This window comes from Oenanthe melanoleuca, chromosome 5 (assembly GCF_029582105.1).
Source record: "Oenanthe melanoleuca isolate GR-GAL-2019-014 chromosome 5, OMel1.0, whole genome shotgun sequence".
Classification (NCBI taxonomy): domain Eukaryota; kingdom Metazoa; phylum Chordata; class Aves; order Passeriformes; family Muscicapidae; genus Oenanthe; species Oenanthe melanoleuca.
Window position 1 is genome coordinate 6,435,373 of NC_079339.1, and position 15,234 is coordinate 6,450,606.

Here is a 15,234-nt window from a genome sequence, read left to right on the forward strand (position 1 = left end):
GTAGAGGGTGCCCTTGCAACATGCTCCATGTAGTGCCAGTTAGGTATTGGGCATTGTTACAGAATCAGAGAATATTCTGACCTCAAAGTGATCCACAAGGATATGCAAGTTCAGCTCTGTCCCCAAGAATTCCATTAACATTTTAAATCAACTTGCTTGCCTTCTCCCAAACTCCTTTTATGACATTTATTTTTCTGTTTTTGTTTCCTTTGGGAAAACAAGCAGACATCATAAGAGCCCAACCAAACATTTGACATCCTGCACCAGAGAAGAAGAAAGCAATGCCCATGAAGCCTGCAGAGAGTGAAGAGAATCCTTGCACTGCTGTTTATCGCCGACCCTACAGGGACAGGGTGATTCATTTACTTGCTCTGAGGACGTACAGAAGCCAGAGCTGCTTGCCCGCTTGCAGAGAGATGGAGTCATGCAAAAGGACAAGGGTACCCTTGGCAAGATCCTCCAGCAGGTGAGATTGTGAAGTTTGTTCCAGCAATGTTTTTCCACCACGTTGTTCATTGATCCTTAATTTTTACTTGTTCCTCCACTGTTTAAACAAGAAACTTTCCTTTTAAAATATTGCCTGTTTCCCATAGCTGTTGCTGAATTATGCAAACATTAATAGATCACGTCAGAATATTTCCTCTTTAGCTATGAACAACATCCAGGGCGGATAATTCAAATGGATCCAATTTTGGATGCACAGAGTTGCTTATTAAATGGATTCACAGACTTGCTTCCCTTTCCAACACAACCTTAGTTCTGCATTTAAGATATGAATTCATGATTCTGAGTAACTTTGTTACTTCTGCATTTTTTTTTTTTTTAAGCTGAGGAGAAACAGACATCAACAGAGACCACCAGAGCAATATTAGTGTTTATTATGTTTTTCCAAGAAAGAAAAAGGCCAGTTTTTGAGTGATGATGGTGGTGTGTTGATGAGTTATTTAATGTGTTATAGCAATCAAATTGATGGAGACTTTTCCTGTCTGCATCTCAGAAGGGACTCTCAGCAGGTGTCAGGTGATGAAGTCTAAACCATCACTTTTCTTATCAGTGGACTTGCAGTTTTACTACCTCATTTTAGCTTTTTGAGTAGATTTTGTATTTGACTTGAGGAAGATATGAACCTCATTTATTATCAAAGGAAGAGATCAAGACATGTGCATGACCTTCTCATAGAAGGACTCTGCAGGAACCAGTTGGATTTCTATAGCTTGCATTTAGCAACCATAATAAAGGTTTGTTTTCTTACATGTCTGCCTGTAGGTAGCCAACCTGAATCTAAAGGATAATTCCTTCAGTCTGAAGGAACATCTCTTTCAAACCCTTCAGACTGATTGGCCTGGCTACACTGAAATGGATAGGGAGAATTTGAAGTTAATACTTGCTAGGTAAGTTCAGTCTTTAGAAGAAGGAGAAGAGCCTTTTCAGAAAAACACCCTGGGAGATGAAGCCTCAGTTGTTAGAATATGCTGAGTCAGCAGAAACGCATCCAGATCCTGGTGTCCAATTCCCTGGCCCTGCATAGGACACCACAAGAATCACACCCTGTGCCCAAGACTGTTGCCCAAATGCTTCTTGAGCTCCTGCTACAGTGACCACGGGCCACAAGAGCCTGTTCCAGTGCTTGAGTGCTCTCTGGGGCAAGAATGTTTTCCTGATATCCAGCCTAAACTCCCTCAAATCAGCTTCATGCTGTTTCATTGGGTGTTGACAGTGAATGTCTGTTTAACCTGTAACAAAAGAACTGTGACAGTTGATATTTAAGCCTTGTAACCTGAAATGTTGGACCATCCCCATAGCAAATCGGCTCCATCTCAGAACCCCACCAGCACCAGCCAAGCGCCATCCCCGGGACCTTCTGAGACAGATGCTCCAGCAAGACCTGCTCAGGTATTTGCTGCATTTTTAACATTCTCTATTGTGTATTAAGGATTGTCCCTCTGCTGATGGTGTAAAAGCTGTGATGTGCATGTGTAGAACCAGGCCAAAGCATGTTCTGCCTCAGGCATTCTGACTGCTTTGGCAGGAAGGTTGTGATCAGAAGAGAGGATCCTGCAGGGGTGGAGCAGCACTGTCCTGAGCAAACTTTCTGCTCTGCCTGGAGACTTGAGTTCAGTCCCCACTCTCAACTCATTCCCTGCAGAAGGACTCAAAGGGCTGGCTCTGCATGCATGACAAAACTGTGTCAAAAGATTACTGTACATGAGAGGCTGCACCAGGGTGGGGCAGATGGGGCCCTCTCACTCCCTTTTCCCTCTCTCTGGCTTTCAATCTCATTGTTTACTCCACATCTAGATTATCCATACGGCAGGACCAGCACAGGATCTATAGAATTGTGATATTCCCTCACACCCTCCTCTGCCTTGATTTCTCTCCTCCTCTGCTCTGCCTGGGAACAGCATGGCTGTCCTGTGTTGGAGAAGATGAAACTGAGGAATTTTGCAAATATGAATGCTCGGATTCTGGGAATTGTTGGGGAAGGTAGAACAGGAAAGCCCTAGTTACTGAATTACCATAAACACAATAGATGGCTGAATGAAGCTAATCCACTCTTAATTAAACAATGCTTTTGGCCAGAGGGCAAGGCCAAAGACACAAAAGACTGACCTGCACCCAAGATTAGATTTTAGAGTTTAGAATGTCACACGCTATGCTAATGTAAGATTTCCTATAGGTTATATGTAAATGCTATAGAATTAGTATTTTGTATTAGATTGGTTCTTAGGGATTAGAATATTCATGATGGAAGTGGATTTATTGTGTTACAAACGGAAAGTTACTCTTCTCTCCTCTTCTCTCTTTCTCTTCCTATCTTTACTCCTTGCTCTTCTTCTCCCACTTCTGCTCTCCTCTCCCTCTCCCTTTACCCCAATATCCTTTCAACCCATTACTCCTCTCCTCTTCTTCCTCTCTTCTCTTTTCTTTTCCTCTTCTCTTCCCCTCTTTACCTTCTTTACTCTCTCTCTCTACCCTCCTTCTTCTCTCTTTCTCTCCCCCTTTTTATCTCTTTAATCTGCACATAGCTGTGCCGAGCAGCTCCTAGCAGACTCTCTTATAATAAACTGCAACTGTAGCTTTTAGCATTTACAAAGCGTCTAAGTCTTGTTCCTCGCGTCCACCCTAATACAAAGAGTCCAGGACTCTCCCGCAGTCCTGTTCTACTCCATCCTGAGTCCTGAACTTTTCTGTGGGAGTGGGGAGCTTGTGGCCGTGTGTTGAGGGTTGTGAGCCAGCACCTTTGAGAAAGACCTTGGGAGGAGCTGAGAAATGGTGGAAGTGTAGTGAAGAAAAAGGAAGAGCTCATAAATCACCACTTGTGAAAGTCTCTTGTATAAATTCAAGAATATTTTAGCCATCAGCTTTTGAGACTAAAGAGTGGAGTGGCTGCTGGAGTGAAGGCAACTGCACATAAAAGCACAAGATTATCCTGACATGTGACTGATGTCTGTTTTCATCATCCTGATGAGAATTCACAACCAACCACCACACCCTGTAGTTCTGGGTTATGTCAGTAAAGTACTGATCTTGTCTTTAACAGGTAGACAGCTAAAGCAGACTCTTTAGAAAATCATGTGAGTGTGTGACAGCAAGAGCTGTGTACAAGCATGAACTGGGAGTTAGAATAAAACAACTGGACCTCCCCATTTAGGGGGAAGCCTTTGATAGAGCTGCTGAAGGGAGTGTGTTTGTCCCAAAGCTTTTTAACTATAAACTTGAAGTCTGGATGAGAAAGTAGGAATGAGATAGAGGATGCATTTACCTGCACCATTTCCTGGTTTGAATGCTCTTTTTAGTTAAGAAAGATGTGTTTTTAACCATTGCCACTCCAGCAATGCTGCTTTTTTACAAATGGGAGCAAATCCTGATCATAGATTAATGAACAAATTATTTTGTTCTGTTGCAGAAACGGCCTCTGGCTTCTGACTTTACCAGTCCTGTGATGAGCAAGAAGAGGCGAATTGGTCACCAGCAGTTCACCAGTCATGTCCAGCCAGCAGCTGGTGGTCTCTCTTCTTCCTGGGTGCTGCCTTCCATTGCCAGTCTTACTCAGAACATGTCTCCAAGGGTTGGCTCCATTTCCTCCTGCACCCCTGAGGTGCACCAGAGTTACAAGTTCCAGAGTTCTAGTGTCCCAGAGCCTGCCAGGGTGCAGATGGAGATGCCCAGTTCAAAGGGGAAGAAAAATGAATTGGGAAGGCTGAAGCAGTCACATCCTTTGGATTTCGATGAAGGTATTAATATGCTGCATTTCTTAACTGCTCCCTGGAGAACTGTGGTGTAAGGATTTGGTTATTAAGAGAAGCTTCTGCCTGAATTAGGCAACAAGTGACATCCTTTTCAATTGTACAGATGTTATCAACAGTAAATGCAAACTAGGGAGATAGAAAGGAATAAGAGAAAAGGTGGGGTGTAGAGAAGAGGGAAACATTAATACGAAGATATCATCACCACATGGATTCTCTGTGGTCCAGCCAGTCTTTCTTCACCCTTGGTCTTTTTAGTGCTGGGGGTGCCCAAGTGGCTCTGGAGGTGCCACCTTTATATTGCTCAAGATTTGAGTACCCGCAGGTACAGATGGTCACAGATGTTCTTAGATCTTGGGCTGGAAGGGATGTAAGCTGTCTTTTCCTTACACACAGTCTCTACAGCAAGATTCTTGCTTGAATCTAAAAACACGTGAGCATTGTTCTTCAGGAGCCACAAAATTCAGTACAGTTGGTGAAGGAAAAATCTGGACTGTGTTTCAAGCTGGGGCTTAGGCTGCAGCTTTTGTCATAACTGAGCCATGAGAGCAAACGCACTTTTGGAAATTAAATGCTCACAGCAAAGCTATTCTTACAAGTTGTATGGAACATACTGTGACTATCCTGCTGACAAGAGTGCAGAAATTTTACATCCAAAGTTTGTTTCATCTGAACTTTAGGCCTCTGGAATGGACAAGGAAATGGCCATGAAAACATGGCATGAGAAGAACTCCAGCTTTTTTCTCTATTTCTTGTTAGAAACACCATGTTGGTCTCTCTCTCTCCCCCTCTGTCTATCTCAAGCTATTGCATTTTGTGAAACTGCATCTGTTGCTGCGTGACGTGAATAGCAATGGCCACCTCATGACTTCAAAACAGAAAACCTGAGCTGAGCTGAGCTTTACACCATGGTAGTGCACTAGAATAAAGTAGCCATGCCTTCTTACTAAAGCCCAGAACTGGCTGCTTGAGAGAAAGCAGTGTGTGGCCCATTATTGATTTTTGGAGCTTTTTCTGAGTAATTTACTGTGAGAACACAGCTATAAATGAGTTTTACAAGGCCATCCAGTGAGTATTGTTTGGCTTTTAAAAGATCTCTTGATGAATTATGCCAAAATGCTGCTTTTCTGCAGGACAAAGAAAATATACTTCCATTGTCTCCACATGCTCTGCAACAAACATACAAGCAGACTACTTGAGGTGAGTGAAATAGTAGTTAAGCCCTGACACTTGCAGTGGGGTGCCATGTGAGGCTCTTCTTAGTTTTGAAAGGATGATGTTGAGAAGGTTTTGCTGGATCTCCAAGGCTAAGATCTGAAATGAACACCGAGGTGGGTTCAGCCTGGACTGGCCCTCCCTTCCCGCAGTGCAGTTGCTCAGGGTCAGCTGCAGCAGTGGTGCTGCATCCCCTCCTCGTATTTGCAGTGCAGGAGGGGATGGAGAAGTGTTTGTGTGTGTGTGTGTGGTATCAAACACTGGGAATGGCTGCCAGCTTCTGTCAGAGCACTGATGTTGGCAAGGGCACCAGGCCTCCTGCAGCCCTTGGGCTCTGGGGCAGCTGTGGCCTTTGGAGCAGGCACTGCAGGGCCCTGGGTCCCATTGGATACAGCCAGGGATGCTCCGTGGGAAGGCTGAGGGCAAGGCTGGCCCTGCAGGGGAGCAGCTGAGTTAGGCCTGTGCTAGGACTCTTGCTAGGAAGTGTCACTGGGCAGATGTCAGAAGTCCAGGCTCTTTATTCTCTAGTACCTCCCAAGACATTGAAAGACATCTGTTTGTTTTCAGAACACACCAGCACAGCAGTCAGGTGCATCTGGCCTGGGATGCATCCCTAGCACAATCTGCTCTCTGTCTTGGTACTGAGTTTCAATGTGTTGAAGATTTTACTGCATTAGCAATTGATCTCAGGATGCTCTGAAGGATTTATTTTTATGTGGTGGGAGTTTTCGTCATTCAAAAGAACCAGGGGTACAGGCCCAGAGGAGCAGAAGCATTGGTGTGTTAGTGCTGGGAAGGGGTGTCTAATATTCTCATTGCCACTTCATCTTGGATTTGTATCATGAGCTTATTAAAACTCACTTGTGTTGACTTGAGGGAGAAGGGAATGAGGAACATTTTTCTCCCAACAGTGGCTTTAAGCATTAATGAGTTTTGCCCTCCTTAGGAGCTGATGTGGTTTGGGTTTTTTTGTAGTTGTAGTTTCAGACTAGTACAGAGTTTGTTTTTGTTGCCGTATTACAAGCGCCTCAAGGCTCAGTTTTGTAACTGCTGTCCTCTAGAAGAATCTAATATTACCATGAACTCTGCTGTGTTGTTAGACAGGCAGACATCAATGTAACTCAAAAGTTCAACTCTCTGCAACCAAATCCATCAATGCAGTCCCTGCCAACAAATGTATTGCAGATGGATTTTCAAAAGTAAATGGAAATTTTAAAGTTTTTCCTATATCGAAAGAGAATATAATTTAGCAGTGTTTCTGCTCTTCCTGAAGTTGTGGTCTTTGTTGCTTTGTTGATACTTGAAATGAGTGTCAGTGTTTTCTAAATGTGCTCCGCTTGCTAATGAAGAAAACCTCTCCAATGTCAACTATTAGTAATTAAGTGTCATAGAAATGTGGCAGATTTCTGGAGTTACCAGACTACATCCTCTTAAAGCTCATGAACTTGCATATAGAAAAGTCAGTCTCAAAGCAACTAACTGGAACCTTGGGAGTCTGTGTTTGACATTTGCCATGTGGTTGGTGTAGAGCTACACATGTGCTTTATGGAATAAGCACACATTAGAATGTTCTCTTAGAGTTCTCCCACAGAAAAATGATCTAATTTTTTCCATTAGAAAATACATCGCCATAGTCTCCTTGGAGCAATGCCAACACTACAAGGATGACTTCAATGCAGAGTATGAAGAATACAGGAATTTACATTTTCAGACTGACAAGATCAACAAGGATTTCATACAGTTTCATGAGCAATGGAAGTGTCTCATTCCAGGCTCTGAAGCCCATCAGGTAAAGACAGATGAAACCATGAAGGCTCTGTTTCTTCACAGCAATGTTTTGGATTCCATGGAGCTGCTCAGTCAAAGGGAAACTGCAGAACTGTCATATGTGCTCAGACACAGCTTGGGGTGGTTCTGATTTTTGCAAGACTCTGCCCAAAAAACCTGGTTTGAGCTGTTTGTAAACAAACAGTAAGGTGAAGTGTGTCCCAAGCAGAGTCTTGGAGCATGTGCTCCTTCTGTTCCCTACTGAGAGGCTTAATTGCAGATCTTGGGTGATGCTGGGAGTTGGGGATTGTTTTTGCAAAGCTCCCAGAAGAGTGGTGGCTCACAGAGAAGAAAATCTCTAGAGTCAAACTGAGGATATTTTTAGTGTTTTACCTAGGTTTACATTTTATGATTGGAGTGAAACATTCTTCTTCTTTTTTTCTTTTGAAGATGTTGCTTCATCGAATCCTAACAGAGTATCAGCAGTTACAACAGGTATGTGTGACACCAGACCTGCAGGGCCATGGTTACTGCTGAGTCTGGCTCAAGGCTTTTTTAAAGCAAAGGACATCAGATTCTAAACTCTGCAGAAATGTCTGTAAGCCCTAATTTTCTTTTGCTTTCTCCTTCACAGGGTAGCCCCAGCTACTCTGAAATGAAGAGCAGGTGCCAGTACCTCCACAAAAAGCTGTCACATATTCAGAGCAGAATATCTGAATATGACAAGCAATGAGTGGAATCCTGGCACCACAGATCTGCTTCAGCCTTCATTATCATTGACCTTTTTATTTCAAATTTCAGATTAGGTGTTTAGGGTTATATAAGTTAGTATTGAACAGTAGCTTACAATAGAACTGAGGAGTAGATTCATTGTTAAAAATGTAGGATTAGATCAAAGAAGTTTAGGATGTTTTAGAAGTAGAAAGAAGTTAGTATTGAACTTTAACAATAAAGGAATTTCACTGTTGATAACGCCTTCACTTATTGGGGCTTGTATGGTATTTGGAGGGGCTTTCATCTGGTCCATTCTTTTCTTCAAGCCTCTAGGTTTATCCATTGAAATAAACTTTTCAGTGGAAGGAGGAAGCCCCGTACCTCTACTGTGGTTTGCACAATTAAAGAAAATACTGTGGCAAATTGAAATTCTTTATGATAATAATAATAGGGGTGGGTTTTGAACTTTCTTGTAATTTAAACACTTTGCATTATGCTGTCAATGGCATAAAAGTTTGGACAACCCAAAATCACCTTGTTTTGGAGGCTTACAGATGAATGCATATAGGCTGCTCCAAGATGTCAGCTGAAGCATCACCCAGAACTGCTTGTACACTTTTGGTTTCACCTTGTCACTGAGCCAACGAATATCGAGATCTTGGCAAGTGTTTTGCAAAACCTATATATAAGTGTTGGAGAGAAGATACTTCACAGGGTTTGAAAGAGAAATTGTATGAATGTATTCCTATGAAAACTTTGTTTTGTAGTTCTCTCAGTAACGCTCTGTCCCAACCAGCCTTTCTAGAGAGACACAGATTTTGATGCCTACACAGACCTATGGAGTCTGTGAAGTTTGAAGTCTAATCTCTTTCCTAAGTTTCCTGCTATTTATTTAATATTCAGCTGAGATGTAGCCTGCAATGCCATAACCTTCTTCTGGGGAAGGATATGGAATTGACTGAGGGAGGGCGATATTTGGGAACATTCAAAGGGGCTGTGAATGCCCCTTCCTGCCTTGGAGAGTATTTTAAAACTTCCTCAATTGTCACCAGACCAAAAATTTTGATGTAATCTTAGAGCGTTTGTGACTGAACACGTATAACATCATCTAAGCCTACTTTCATCCTGGTGCCACTCATCATTTTAGTGAAGAGGAGAAAGAAAGAGAAAGACTTTGATAATCACATCAGGATCATTTACTCCACAACCAACTTAGAGTAGGATTCTTGAGGAGGATTGTAGAGTAGGAATATAGAGTAGGATTGAAGAGAAAAACCGTTTCTGAAATCTCAACTCATGTGGAAGATTCCCTTCCTTCTGACACTGTAAGAAAGTTCAATACTTCCCTCTGAATTGTCAGTTGTTTCGTAATGCTGCAATGTGGCACTTCTGGCTTCTTTGCTGTGCTTTGGAAGTGGGGAAGGCTCTTCTTTACTCATCCTCTCCAGAACACACTGCCTTTGGAATTTGGCCTACTGGCCAGGTTTTCTCCAGCCATGGTGTTTCTTTTTGAGACAGAAAGGGCACTGGACTTTGACAGCAAAGCCAAAGGAGTGGGGCAGCCAAAACCCCCTGTGCATGTTCAGGCCTTCAGCCGTGACTGGGCAGAGGCAGGATGGAAGGAGGCCCTTGTAGCTGCAAGAGGCAGCAGCCCGGCCCTGGGTGCCTCCTCCTGGCTGCGGGAGAATCCTCTGCTCTCAGAGCCAAACTGGCAGCTGGCTGGTCCCGAGGGGAAGCGCAGCCGTGCTGGGCACAGCACAGACTGCTGGCATTGGCCGTCTGGAGTCTGCCCAGGAGGAGAGAAAGGCAAACAGCAGCCCAGGGCTGGTGGCCTGGCTGAGGATTGCTGCTCTTCTGCCGGCTGCCCTGCACCTCCTGGGCAAGGTCAGCAGCGTGTGCAGCACTCTGGGCACAGCGGGAGGGAGCCGGGCTGCTCCGCAGGCTCCAGCGCAGGCCAGCGTCCTTCAGGCACGGCACTTGTGCCAGGGAACCGAGGCCAGCGGGAGGCACTGACAGCTTGTCAGCTCAGAGCTGCAGGAGACAGTGCCTCACACAGCTCTGGCAGGAAGCGCCTGCAATCCCGCAGTTGTGCACTGAGCCTGAGCAAAGGTGTGAAATGCAGAGTGTTTTGCAGAAATAATCAGGGGCACCAGGCCAGCCTGCTTTGTGCTCTCTGGTGCACAGCAAGCACTAGGCAATGCAGCTCTGAGCTGCTGGGAAAGAGATATCAGAAATGAACCAACTCTTGGATAAAATTAAATGGGGACAAACTCAACAAAGCAAAAGAGAAAAAGCTCCTTAGTAGAGATTCAGCAGAGCCAGGTGTGTGTGTCCCTCCCCTGAAAGCAGAACATACACATACTCCAACAAAATACTTCTTTTTCTTGCCTTTCCCAGCTGGGGACGATCCCTGTCCCCTTTCCTACTGGCTTCATATGTGAGAACTTGTGTTCTCTTCTGTCTGCCTTCTTTTATGTCTGTCCCTTCCCCGTTCATCCTACTTTCTTTTTGGTCTGGTGTTCATCCTTGCCCCACTCTCAGCTCACAGTAACACCCTACAAATTGACTAGAACCAATCCAAACCATAAATAACAACACCTAGAAGCAACAACTTCCATCCTTTTTTCTAATAACTTTTCGGCTGCAGCAAAATATTACCTCCTTTCTCGCAGAGGGAATCGAGAATGAGCCTGAGGCTTGTGCTTGAGTAGTGAGCTGATTTGGAAGGGAGCAGAAGCGTTTCAGTAGGCAATTTTTAATTTCTGAAGGTAAGACCCAAAGTGGTTTCAGTCTGCAAAAGCATTTGCAAGGTGCATTGACAGAGAGGGTAAGAAAATGTTTAACTGTAACAAATCATGAACTCCTTTAGCTTTAACAGACAGTGTTGAGCCATGTCTTCCTTCAGTGCAGTGATGAATGTGTGCAAGTGGCTATCTTAGCCTTGAGAAGAAAGAGCATGGTCCTCCTAAGGAGGTAGCTGGAATGCATTCAAGGGGAAGAAAGTGGTTTGAGGAGGTTCTTGACCATCAGAGGAGAATTTGAGGAACGAGATGTTCCCCAAAATGACCACGAGAGACCCTCAATAGACCCCTAATCTCCTGTTAATAACTTCTGAGAAGTGATTGAAATATATCAAATAATTTGGGGGAATGTTGAGCCTGTGAGTTTCAGCAAAGTAATGAGTGTGTCTTAGTTGCATGGTTACAAACTAGTAGCTGATATTTCTCAGTGAGCACGTCTTAGAAAAGTGCTTCCCCATGCAGCCAGCACTGAAATAAAGAAATGCCTCCTTTCTCACCCTGAGCTGGCAGTGGGGATCGGGCCCCGCTGGGTAACTTGCACTGTAATAACTTCTATTGAAAGGTGAAAATGAAATCTTTTCCAGCAGTTCCCCTCTGGTTTATGTTTTTGGGGCCCAAAGTTCTCTGTGCTGCAGGTGCCCTGGGTGTGTGCAGAGCAAGGCAGCCCTCAAAAACCCGGTGGTTTTTCCACAGGTGGTCATAACCTGTTCCCAGGTGTGCCCAGCTGTGGCAGCAGAAAGAGCCCGCAGCGCAGTGGGCGCCGTGCCCTGCCCTGCCCAGCCGGGGCTCTCTGGCACAGAGCAGCAGCAGCGCCAGCACCTTTCAACTGCTCCTGCCTTGCCTTCACCTGGGACACTGAAGCCTCTGGAAATCAGCACTGCCAGTCACGTTCCCAGCTTGGAACAGCTCCTGCAGGTGGGCAAATCCTGCCTGTTTGACTGCTTCCAAATAGGAAGAAAGGCAGAGGTAGAGACATACATACAGAGAAGCCCTGGGCTTGTCCAAATAGACAAATGTATGGGGGAATGTGTTAGGAATTATTGCAGCTGTTATGCCAATACTGCCTTCTCCTCTGCCCTTTTCTCTCTTCATATTTACTTTCCTTTTTCCCTCTCACATTTCCACCTATTCCCACTCCCAATTCTCAGTTTTCAGGTGCTGTTTCCTTCCAAATTTTACTCATTTCCCCCACCTTTTCAGCTCACTTTCCGAACACTTTTCGTCTCACATTTCCAAACCGTCCCACTCGTTTCCTGTTATGTTTCTTCCCTCATGTTTCTCACAATTTTTCTATCTCGTATCCTGCCTTTTTTGTGCCCTCATCTTTCTCTCTTTTCTCAGTCATGTTTCTCAAAGTTTTCTCCTCACGTTCTCACTTTTCCCCTCATGTTTCCCAGCCTTTTCTTCTCACATTTCTCACACTTTTCCATTCACATTTATCATTCTTTCCTCTCATGTTCTTTACACATTCTCTCTCCCATTCTGTGCCCTTTTTTCACTCATCTTTTCTGCCAATTTCTGCCCTCAGGTTTCTCGCTTTTTCTCCCTCAGGATTCTCACAATGTTCCCCTCACATTTTCTGCCTGTTTCTCTCTCTTTGTCACTAAAGTTTATCATTCTATACCCCTCACATTTCCTTCCACTTTTTCCCCCTACGTTTCTCACCTTTTTCCACTCAGGTTTCCTACCCTTTTCTTCCCTCCCACTCCTCTCCTACTTCCACTCACATTTCTCACACTTGGCACCTCATGTTTTTTGCCTTTTTCCCCCCTCACATTTCTTCACCCACTGCTTCCTTTCAGTGACTGTTTCTCTTCAGTAGTTGATGGGCTCCTTTTCTTTTATTCCTGCAATCCTCTACTCAAAATAATGGGCGCCAGACAAGCGGCCCAAGAAGTCCCTGCCTGTGAGTCTGCTGAACACAAAACCTGTGCTCAACTTGAACAATAAACCACAATGGACTTCCTGCTGCAATTCTGGTTTGTACTTCAGTTTCACACAGTCTTCATAGTGTTCTAAATAGTAGCTATCTGAGGGCTACACGTTCCAGGTGAGCACCCATTGCACAGTCGGCTTCAAGTAGATCCCATCTCCATCTCCATGACCTCACAGTCGCTATGACTGCAGCATGGAGGAAACAGCAGTGATGCCTCTTTATGCTAAATGAAATCCACCAGCACGGGAAAATCTTTTGGCCCTCTTTTGGGGATAAAGAAAAAAAAGGGATAAAAAAACTAGCCTTAAAAAACGGTTTAATTTTAAAATCTTTCAACCCTGGAGTTTCTTCCTATTTTCACCTATTTGAATTGTCTTGACATCAAAATACTGCCAGCCGAGGTTACAAACTGCCTGGTGTATGTTTCTGCGTGCAGACCAAAGGTGCCACACTGTGTCTGTTCCCCCGGTGTCTGTTAATGTCCATTTAAACAGAGGGCTGACTGGGGGGGCTCTGCCCGCCCTGCGCTGCTCTGGGGCCGAGGCTGGGCCAGCAGGAGCTGCAGAGCTCCCGGGGAGGGACAGCCTCAGCCCGGGCCACCATCTTGAGTGTGTCTGCCTCAGCCCCGGCCGCCATCTTGTGTGTGTCTACCTCAGCCCGGGCCACCATCTTGTGTGTGTCTGCCTCAGCCCCGGCCACCATCTTGTGTGTGTCTGCCTCAGCCCGGACCACCATCTTGTGTGTGTCTGCCTCAGCCCCGGCCGCCATCTTGTGTGTGTCTGCCTCAGCCCGGGCCACCATCTTGTGTGTGTCTGCCTCAGCCCCAGCCGCCATCTTGTGTGTTTCTGCATCATCCCCTGGCCAAAATTTTGTGCCTTCACCAAGTCCAGCTCTGAAGGGAATGGATTGCTCTTTTGCCAGCAGTCAGGGTCAGCACCAAGGGACCCACACCAATTTACAGAATAAGTGTCATTTACTGAAGTGCAAAGGAGCAAAGAAATACAAAAGGATAAGCTGTGCAATGCACTGCATTATTACTGCAAAAATCGTCCGTAGGGACTAAGAAAGATACATCACCAGTTAGCCGAATACTTGACCATTGTCTGACACGTCACCTGGGGAGCCCCTGTCACAGCAAAGGATTGCAGAGGCACTCCCAGTAAATGGGAATTCCTTTGTAATTTGCCAACCCACAGGCAAAGCCGTCAGCTTTGCTGTGAGAGGGCCCAGATTTTATACTGTTGAATAAACAAGCCACCATAAGTTCTAGTGCGGGAACATCTGGTTTCATCCTCCTCTTGGCCAGGGCTCAGGGAGGAACTGAGACAGTTTACTTTCACCATATAACTTCAAACACAACCAGATAGAGAGATCTGTTTTTGTGGCTTTATCTGGCTTCTAAGTGTAGAAAGGTAAAAACCTGTTTCACTAACAAGCAAATTTATATATGTACTGGTAATGATTGTGAATATTTTGTTAATGAGTAAATGTAAATGTAATATTTGGTTGGAAGGTTCATCTGGAGGTCAGCTTTGGCTTGTTGTTGAGGCCTTTAGGACTTCACAGGAATTGTCCATTCACAGGCAGTGGTCCTGTGCCCTCAGCTGCAATGGAATCCTCAGCTGTTCCCACAGGGATTGCTCAGGCTCTGGTTGGGCTGAGTTCATTGTGAGTGGAGTCATCAGAATCTTGTACAAGCTGATCCTGCATCACAGTGTCCAAAAGATTTCCCTGGGATCCACCAAGGTAAGAGGAAAGCTCTCTGAAGTTCTGACGTGGAAATTGTCCTGCTGGGTGGCCGTCGCTGTGAGTCTGAAGCACAGCAGCTCTCTGGCCATGTGGTGCTGCTGGCCGAGCTGGCTGCTGCCTACTCAAGGCTCAGGCAGGCACCTGAGCTGCCTTGCTGCGCTGCCAAAACCATCTCAGTGCTCAGTGGCACCTCCCGACCCCTCGTCCCAGTGGGGGTCCCGCTGGCAGTGTCAGAGCAGTGGCTCGTCGGGATCGGTGCTGCCCGTGCTCTCCATTCGCCCTGGCCCTGGCAGTCCTGGCCCCGCTGCCATGCCCACACAGGGAATGGGAAGTGCTGCCTGATGTTTTCTGACCTGTGCCATTTCTGCTGCTGCGGCTGCTGAAGACACCTTGAATGGACTAGTGGGACTGTGGGCCGTATTGGCCTGTGATAGCAAGGCCATGAAGGAAGAGGTGAAGATGGTCCTGTCAGTTCTATTTCTGCCTGTTTCTGGGAACCAAGGAATCCCTCTTGATCTTGTGAGGCACTGAGTTTGCAAAGTAATGGTTCCATTGTTTTTGTTCTTTTCCCTTTGGGCAGCATCCATATTTGAAGCCAGCTGAGCCTCTCTCCAGACTGGCATCTCTGATCCCTGCAGTTATTCCATCGAGGGCAGTTCAGGAGGTGGTGATGATCATTTCAGGATGGCACTCTAGTTTAAGTTCTGAGTGGGACTTAGTAAAAAAACTGTATCCCAAACCTCAACCCCATTGGGAAGTTCCCTTCCTTGTAATCCTGTGAACAAGTGCTACATTAACTTTCAGT

General features: G+C 45.4%; 1 protein-coding gene across 1 annotated transcript; it reads left to right on the top strand.

Annotated features, from left to right (window-relative positions):
* Positions 1–225: 225 nt before the first annotated feature.
* Positions 226–8,196, top strand: LOC130254259 (RNA polymerase II elongation factor ELL2-like). Its single transcript, XM_056493627.1, has 7 exons — positions 226–466; positions 1,267–1,391; positions 1,803–1,893; positions 3,908–4,235; positions 5,381–5,447; positions 7,080–7,251; positions 7,680–8,196. Exons 1-7 carry the CDS (start codon positions 425–427, stop codon positions 7,764–7,766), a joined length of 912 nt encoding a protein of 303 aa, XP_056349602.1. The 5' UTR covers positions 226–424; the 3' UTR covers positions 7,767–8,196.
* The last annotated feature ends 7,038 nt before the right edge of the window (positions 8,197–15,234 follow it).